General features: G+C 37.5%; 1 protein-coding gene across 1 annotated transcript; it reads left to right on the top strand.

Moving 5' to 3' along the window:
* Positions 1-4992: 4992 nt before the first annotated feature.
* On the top strand, positions 4993-8235 carry LOC129755353 (zinc finger protein 497). Its single transcript, XM_055751796.1, has 5 exons — positions 4993-5265; positions 5335-5453; positions 6499-7690; positions 7758-7846; positions 7921-8235. Exons 1-5 carry the CDS (start codon positions 5143-5145, stop codon positions 8084-8086), a joined length of 1689 nt encoding a protein of 562 aa, XP_055607771.1. The 5' UTR covers positions 4993-5142; the 3' UTR covers positions 8087-8235.
* Positions 8236-9076: the final 841 nt, after the last annotated feature.

Below are 9076 nucleotides of genomic sequence, written 5' to 3'. Positions count from 1 at the left end.
ATAATAAGAGAATAAAAATTTGCAACCTTTGAATATTGTCTCTGGACCTTATCCAGGACTCTAACAGTGTACGACAAAGTTTCCTTATATTTTCTTAGCATTAGACATTAAATTAAAAAAAAAACAACATTGACAACATTGTATGAGTTAGACAAGTCGTTATCATTTCACCTCTTGCGGATAATAACTAATATTGTTATTTTAAGATGTAGTTGTGAGCTTATGCATTTTTTCGCTCTTGGGTTCAGCATCTGCTAATTTTCACTTCACTTCGTTAAAATTTGTGTCGGCAACCCCACGCCAGGTTCGGAACTGAAAACTGTGTTCAAAATGGCTCCGAAAAAAAAGAATCACGCTGAGAAAAACACACAGAACGCGAAAAGTAAGTAAAACTATATTATATTATCGATAAAAACTAGTGAGATTAAATAAAACTAATGAAATTACAGAAACAAAGATCTCTGCTGAGCGGAGAGCGGAAAAAAAATCTACTGAAAGGCTGAACAATGCAGATCTGCACAAATAGGTAAGATTGTATAATCCATGTATAATATCAGAAATAAAAAATAAAAATCTCAACATTTAAATTTTTTAATTTTATTTTATTTTTTGTGGGAAAGAATTGGAACTATATTGGTTATGGTACAGGGAAGCTCTTTTTAAAAATATTTTACAATATGCGGAACGTATGATTGAGCGTTATTTTTACTACAAACTACTATAAGCAAACTATATCCATTGAAGTTGATGAAATCTATGATTTTGTATTCCAACGTAGCTAGAACATTCAGGTAGATTGTTTTGCTCGCCAAAAGTGGATGATATTTTAACCGTATCCAATAATGTAGCATGAAATATTTGTTCGAAAAAATCGCTCTTTTTGAATGGTAAACATGCTTAACAGCCCTTTCCCCATATGGTACTTTAACAGATAATCATAATACAGATTGTTAATATGGTCTGTGTTATTGTACATATACTGTTCACTTTACAATAAACGATAACGTTTAGAGACAATATAGAATATTCTCTATATATTGTAATTGATTATGCGGGCTGTCTTTAGATTTTTGATGCAACAAAAATTGAAATTACTGGAATTTTTCAAAGTTCACTACTTTGGGCAATTTTTTTACAAATTGAAATTTCATCTGTTTTTGTGGTCCACCGTCAGGTTGTACCCGGATTTTCAGTGCTTTCTCGCCGTTTGAAGCAATCAAAAGTATATTCATTGGAAAGAAAATTTAATCTACATTCTAGTGAGGTGCAACAATTTACGCTGTGAGATTTCACAAAAATATGAAAATTATAAACGTAAAATCATTCCTGAATTTCTAGAACTACAAGCATCCCGTCCAGCAAAACGTGTTTATTTGCTCTCCGAGTAGGTACGGTGGGTGGTGATTCGGGCAGAGAGCGAAGCCGACAGACGAAATAATGATGCGTGTCGTACGTTTCTTGGTTGGAAATTTTCTATTGATAGTAGTTCACGTTTGCTTGTCACGACACGCATCATTATTTCGTCTGTCGGCTTCGCTCTCTGACCAAATCACCACCCACCGTACCTACTTGGAGAGCAAACAAACACGTTTTGCTGGACGGGATGCTTGTAGTTCTAGAAATTCAGGAATGATTTTACGTTTATAATTTTCATATTTTTGTGAAATCTCACAGCGTGAATTGTTGCACCTCACTAGAATGAAGATTAAATGTGCTTTCCAATGAATATACTTTTGATTGCTTCAAACGGCGAGAAAGCACTGAAAATCCGCGTACAACCTGACGGTGGACCACAAAAACAGATGAAATTTCAATTTGTAAAAAAATTGCCCAAAGTAGTGAACTTTGAAAAATTCCAGTAATTTCAATTTTTGTTGCATCAAAAATCTAAAGACAGCAAAATGTCAGAATTTTAATAAAGTTTGTTGTCATATTTTTTCTAAAACTCTACCATCGCTCAAACAGAATTTACTAGCAATCGAATGAAAAGTAGGTTTTTTAGACCACTTTTTTGAACTTTTTGTGACCATTTCATTAAAAAAAATTTTAAAAAATATTACTTGTCTTCATGATGTAGGCATTAACTTCAGCTTTCATATGCATAAGGCAAATATTTTTTTGGACGTGTAATATATAAACTACAGCAGTTTTCGTGAGGCATGTTTTTTCGGATTTTTTTTTTCTTTCATGCTGAATAACGAAAAAACTTGTAACTTTAGCTGTATATAATGTTCTAAACATATTTTACTCACATTACAAGGTTTCTATTGATATAAGTTTTATATGAAGTTCATAATAATTCAAACGACTTAAATAGATTTTACTTTTGTGGTGTCAAAATGACACCAAAAGTCGGAAAAGGGAGTTTTTTTGTCCAGGCTTCCAGGGTTCGTCCATAAAAAAAGTAAAGATGCAATATTGAAGAACTTTTGAATTCATTAAGGGTCCCCGAAGAAATTTTTGTATTTTGAAGCTTCTGAAAAAAGTTACAAGCCTTCAAACTTGCAATGGTGTCAAAATGACACCCTAATGCGGATGAGGGTTAAGGAAATTGATTATTTTTGCAACACGTCGAAATGATAGAAAAATATTCGGGAAAGATAAGATTAATCATTTTGGAAATTAAAAGATTTTTATTGCAACGCACATCGTATTTTCTGCTGTCACGTCAACAAACATGACCACATTTTCACCATTTTTTGTTTTCTGTTTCGAAATTGTGGGAAGTAGCGTACGGAACCACCGAATACTACGCGGAAGCCGCCGGGGATGACGACAGGTACAAGTGATGAAGGTAAAGTAAAAATCTTTTTATTCAGAGGAAAATATATTAGTTGAATCCATTCTCTCCCACTGATAGAACTCAGCGAAGAAGGAATACCGGAAGCTGTGGCAAGCTAAATTCAGACCAAGCATGCAACATCTAGAAAGCGAAATGGTGAACATCTGGAAAATCCTTGCAATTTCAGGCGATGACGATGGAACCACGGCTGCAGGTGACCTCAAGAAAAAACCGGCAAAAGCTCAGAGGAGGAAGACGTTCGCGGACTCAGGCGGAAAAAGTTACAATGTGGACAATCCAACAGCACCACATCTCAGTTTTCCGGTTTTATCTACCTCTCCGCCACCGTATAAACATCAGGAGCAGTAGCACACGCGATCATCGCATATACAAGAATTTTAATTAAAAAAGGTGAATATTCAAAAGTTTAGTAGGTGTAAAATAATATGAAAAATAAAAGTTTATAAGCTAATTTTGGATATTATTTTTTTATCTTTTTATCAATACAACACGATATGCTGTATCGTCCTTTTTCTTATGAGACGATCATTCACTAAAGATTCTACGTATGATCCAACTCGCTTCAAAACGAGTAGAAAAAAGTAAAAAAAATGAATGGTTACTCTACTGCCGTTGGAAGCATAATTGTCACATGTTACAAAAAGGCAAAGCGAGAAAAACGCGATTAAAGTTTCACTAAAACATTTTGCTGTTATCGCATAGTTTCGCAACTTTTGTTGACTTCAATGCCGTAGATCTCTAAAGTATACTCCTACCATATGAGCCTCGATCAAATTTTTCGAAAATGAACTGTTTTTTCAATGAAAACCCTTGTGTGACATTTATGCCGCGAAATTCTATGAATAGTCGAAAAATGGACGCATATTTGTCACACCACGAACATTTTCTTAGTAGTTGTTTGGTTTGGAATTTCGTGCGTGGCTCTTGTGTTTTATTCGTAAATGGAAGCTTAAATTGAAAAAAAATCAGGTCTGAATCGGATTATTCGAAACCGTACATTATTTGGTGACAAACATGAAGTTTTTAACGGGTTCGATCAATAAAACGGCACGGGGAGTCATTTGCGGCAGCTCACTCACTGTACAGGAAGCAACATTTCTTCAACAAACTGTCAGCTGCCGCGCTGAAAATGTCGCAACCGCCAGAGTAACGATACCAGAAGAGGACAATCAATCCGTTTGAAGTGAATACGGTCCTGGAACAAGTTCCGGATGAAGTAACTCTGGCGGCATACTTCGTAAACATTAAAAAACATACATCTCCGGTATTTTGCGAGGTGTTTCCAAATAAAAAGTCAAAGCAAAACCAAAGAAGAAATGGTCTGCTAAAACCACCGACAATCACTTATGGCCATCCTGGACAATTTTGGATTACAGTTCTACGGCGCCGGAAGAGTAATATTTGACTAATGTTGTGAAGTGGGTTTCGTTTGCATGCACTCTTCCAAGCGCCAGTAACGAACCCAAAGCAGTTTGCAGAGTTTTTCTTGCACATACTGGGATGTTGCGAAAACAGTGACCCTTCCCCCTCTTTATATATTCATGATCCCCTCGCGACTATCAAGGACACGTATGCCAAGTTTGGTGAAAATCTATTTAGACGTTCCGAAGTTATAATACATTCATTTATAGAGTGTGACAAATATGCGTCCAATCGTCTCAGTGTGACAGTTATGCGTCCATTTGTCCCAGTGTGACAAATTGACTTTGAATTTTTCTCGAAATTTCTAGAACAAACTTTATGTTTCGACAAAGAATTTCAATAAAACATATCAAACTATCACGATTGTCATCAAAAAGTCAAAAACGTCGAAATGTCACATGTGACAATTATGCGTCCAACGGCAGTTTAGCACCTGTCAAATCACCCAGGAGCAAGATAACACCTGGTATGAAACCTTGCGGTGCGCTGTCGAAGTGTCAAAATGGAGTGTTATTATAGCTTTGACACCTGACCGCTGCTGATACTCTAACAATCTTGCTCGCAAGAAGAACCATTTGCCCTGAAAAAAACCTTCTATTGACGAATTGTTGCGCTGGTTTAAAAAAAATCGAGTTACAGTAACTTCAAATCAGCGTACAAATAGGTCAACAGACCGGTTCAGGCCCGGACACACTGCAAGGCAATTTTCAACAGGAAAGTGTCAAAAAGGAGCGCATTTCGTCCGCTTTTTGAGGCGAATTTTCAACGTAAACAAAATCGCGCATCAAAAAGTATGTTTTATTTCACGGATGGGCGTCCTGCGTACGGATAATGGTGTTTGTTAATCGATTGGTTTAGCAATTCCTTTGGACTGAGCATTAAAATTAGTGCAAAGACCCGTTGTCGACGGTTCAACCATGAATATCACTCCGGAATCCTGCCGGCTATGCCTGTCGGCTGAAGAACCGACAAGCCCAATCTACGAGCAGCTGAGCCTCTCGGAAATTACCGAGCTGCTGCAGGATACACTGAACATTCAGGTTTGAATTTGTGGCGAATATATTTTCATCGGCCAGAGGAGTCTTATTATTTTGGATGTTTTTTTTTAGATTTCCAGTTCGGAGGACTATACCAACATCTGTAACAACTGCGAGATGAAGGTGAAGCTGGTATTCAATATTTTTTCCGAGTTCCGGCAGACCAATAAAATGTTCTGTGCATTTCTAGAGTAAGTATTGCGGCTGGGTTTCTATTGGTCCTACGCCGTTTGGCCTAAATTTATTTTGCATATAGCCGTTTGGCAAAATGGTCATTTGGCATAATGGTCATTTGGCATAATGGTCATTTGACATGATGGTCATTTGGCATATTGACCATTTGGCATAATGGTCATTTGACATAATGGTAATTTGGCATTATGGTCTGGTTGGACATTAAATATTGCTAAAAATTAACATACATTAGTTTTTTTTCATTATTCCAAACGGCTATTATGTCAACTGACTTTTATGCCAAACGGCATTATGGCAAACGGCTTTATTCCAATCGGTATACAATCGTTTCTATTTGCATCAAATATCTGGTTCGGGTGCTTTGGGCATTTGTCTTCTGAACAAAATTATCCAAAATAACCATTCCCACTCACTATTCAAGTATAAATCCATAAAATTATTATTTCGTTTAGCACCACTTGAGTTTGAACAATCACACGGTTTAAATTAGAAAAAAATAGATGGGAATCATGGCTTGGACTAAAATATTGTAATCGGCGCAATTCGACAATATTACTTGAAATCTATAATTTTTGTTGATTCTTCAAGTGTTTTATCAAAAAAAATAGTCTTTGAAAACTGTATAATAATAAAGCTTTCGTGGAGATTTTTTTAAAAATAAAACTAACAGTTGAGTCGCCGCGACTAGTACGGCTCCCCCTTCTACTAACATAGATAAGTAAAGTGATACACACGGTAAAATGAAACTTTATAAGTAAAATGCCTTAGTAAACAAGCCTATGATTAAATTAATTAAAACTTTTACGGCGTGTTCGAAAATTGATTTTTTCTATCGAAGTAGGTAATATTGTCGAATTGCTTCCAATTAAATCATTAAATTCTATAGGGAATTTAAATATTAAAAAATCTATCATAATCGCACGATAAACATTTTAATACAGCTAATATTATTAGATAATTCATAATGCACGTTCCATCAGTAACAAACCCTTCTATATAGGTATAAAAGTGCTCCTTCATAACTCGCTTATCTTTCTTAAGGCAAAAACATTCATCAATGGGTATACCAACATTGGGCGAATCGAAATGCGATATCACCATAGTATCAGTCATGCCTCTGGAACCAATTATCGAGGAGAAACCCTCCGCGGCATCAATGGAAATCTTGGTAAATTCGCCGCCTTCCGCTGTTGAGAAAAAGCCAAGAGTAGTGCAAAAGGTTGAGGCATATTATAGCAGCGATGATGACGACAACGACAATCCTGATGACGAAGATTACGGGGAATCTTTCCAGCAGCAGGATTACTCGAGCGGGGACGAAGATATGAAACCAGTAACGTACAAATCGGTGTCTTGCTATATTTGTTCGACCTTTAGCGGAACGGAAAAATCCCTAAATGCTCATTTGAAGGATCAACACAGTGAACTGTCTCCATACTATTGCGAAAAATGCCTCGTTGGACTAGATAATCTGCAAGCTATCAACCTACACTTTCAGGGACATATGGTACCCTTCGGGTGTTTATTCTGCGAGGAGATGTTCAAAGATGAAGGTGAATTGCTAACTCACCAGTCAGCATGTACCGGATATCGTTGCAATTCTTGCAAGCAGGTGTTCCAATTTTGTCAAGCTCTTAAAGATCATAAAAACTGCAAATCAGCCAGAGCAGTTCGTATGCAAACTATAACTTCAATGGTAGGCTCCCGCCGTAATCAGAGTCGTTTCATACCCCAAGCCTGTGGAATGTGTAACGAAGACATGGGCAAGAACAGTAGATTGGCATGTCACTTCGAGAAAGAACACAAAGATTATCAGTTTAATCTACACAAGTGCGATCTCTGCTCCGAGAAGTTCACAATACTATTGGCCGCTCGAATCCATCGACTGTCGCATAAACGCGAAGGCCCCCTTAAGCAACGTAAAATTCCGATCGTCGAACGGAACGAGTGCACTATTTGTTCTCGGATTTTCAGATTCAACAAAGAGCTGTTGGCCCATATGGAAACGGACCATGCTGAGGCAGCGGTAGAATTCCACCAGTGTACCAAATGCAGCAAAAAGTTTACTTCGGAAGCAAAACTGCTCAAACACGACTACAATACTCACCAGGGCAAGCAGCCTCAGTTCTTCTGCTCCTACTGCGGTCGTGTTTTCAACAAGAAACTTGGTTTAAAAGACCACGAGAACCTACACAAAGGCATCAAGACGTACCACTGCGCAGATTGCAACAAGGTATGGTTTCACCTCGTTATTCAGTTTAAAAACGTTAAATCCTGTTTAACAAAACCTTCTTCTACAGGACTTTACCTATAAAAGCACTTATGATCGTCACATGCAAGTGGTACATAGTGACGCCAAAGATTTCGTTTGTCAGTATTGTCATAAAAGGTAAAAATCTAAAAAAATCTATTTCTATCGCCGATTTCCTAACCAATAACACTTTCTAAATTCCCGCCGCACAGTTTTAAACGAAAACCCACGCTGAAGGTGCATCTGCGTTTGCACACCGGCGAGAAACCGTACGAGTGCGAGTATTGCGGTCGTCGCTTTGTCGACCCCAGCTCGTTCCACAAACACAAGACGAAGGAACACGGTTGGAAATCGCCGGCCACATTTGGGGCCCCTTGAATAACACTTGAACCCCTCGAATATCCATAACAGGTAGCAGGTAAGTTTGAAATTTTATCAGCGTCATCTACATTTATACTATACGTTCTGAAACCTCCTATAGGCATTAGCATTGTGTAATATAAGTGATCGTAATAGTGGTTGGTATTGAAATGATTGCTTCGAAATCGCCATTGGACATTCACTCCTAAAAAAATTGACGTGTTAGAAAAGGACGCAGCTATCGGGCGTCTCGATAATGCCCTCCTTGATTTTTTTCAACCTTTTTGAATCACAACTGATATGTATCGGTTTTTATTTATTTACTGGTCTTCGAATTAAACATATTCGCAAAGACTTTTCCTTATGATCTATATATAGCTGGTCATATACGTTGCATTCCCTCCTTTCTTTCAGAAACTCTTGTAATTGCCTTCTAACCCAATGTGTATTCGAAGAAGTATACAGTGAAGACAATAGAAGAACTTTTAATGGTGTTTAGCTCCATTCCGTTTTTTCGATACCATGATGAAACCACACAATGTCGTAGAGAAACGCTCGATCTTCAACAGTCCTGAAGATTTTAAGGTCATCCGTGAAAAACAATTTGGGGGATTGAATAAATGTGTTAAGGTCGTTCACAAACAGAATGAACAGCATTGGTGCAATGATACTACCTTGGGGAACACCTAAAGTAATCTAAAATCTGTTCGATCGCATTTTTCCAATTTTCACGAACGTAGTGCGTGTTTCTGTCAAAAGGTACCTAATTACATTTCCCTGCGTGTCTCTGATTTGAACAAGCCTACACCGAAAAAACTTTTCACATGAACGCTACGTGAAAATGTACATAGATTTTTGCCACCATGAAAATCACGTGAAATCTACGTGAATTTCAGGTAGCAAACAGAACTCGCGCAGCAAGCAGAATTCACGTAATTTTCATATGAGTTGTGTGTGAAAGAAACGTAGATCGCATGTGAAAAAGGATTCGTTCTGCCACATGCGAAT

The sequence above is a fragment of the Uranotaenia lowii genome, chromosome 3 (assembly GCF_029784155.1).
Source record: "Uranotaenia lowii strain MFRU-FL chromosome 3, ASM2978415v1, whole genome shotgun sequence".
NCBI classification, from domain to species: domain Eukaryota; kingdom Metazoa; phylum Arthropoda; class Insecta; order Diptera; family Culicidae; genus Uranotaenia; species Uranotaenia lowii.
This window is presented reverse-complemented; position numbering and strand designations above follow the sequence as displayed.

Coding starts and splice junctions, on each gene's coding strand:
- LOC129755353 (XM_055751796.1), top strand. CDS start 5,143: ATGAATATCACTCCGGAATCCTGCCGGCTATGCCTGTCGGCTGAAGAA. Junction 5,454..6,498: donor ATGTTCTGTGCATTTCTAGA/GTAAGTATTGCG, acceptor ATCTTTCTTAAG/GCAAAAACATTCATCAATGG. Junction 7,847..7,920: donor TGTCAGTATTGTCATAAAAG/GTAAAAATCTAA, acceptor CCCGCCGCACAG/TTTTAAACGAAAACCCACGC.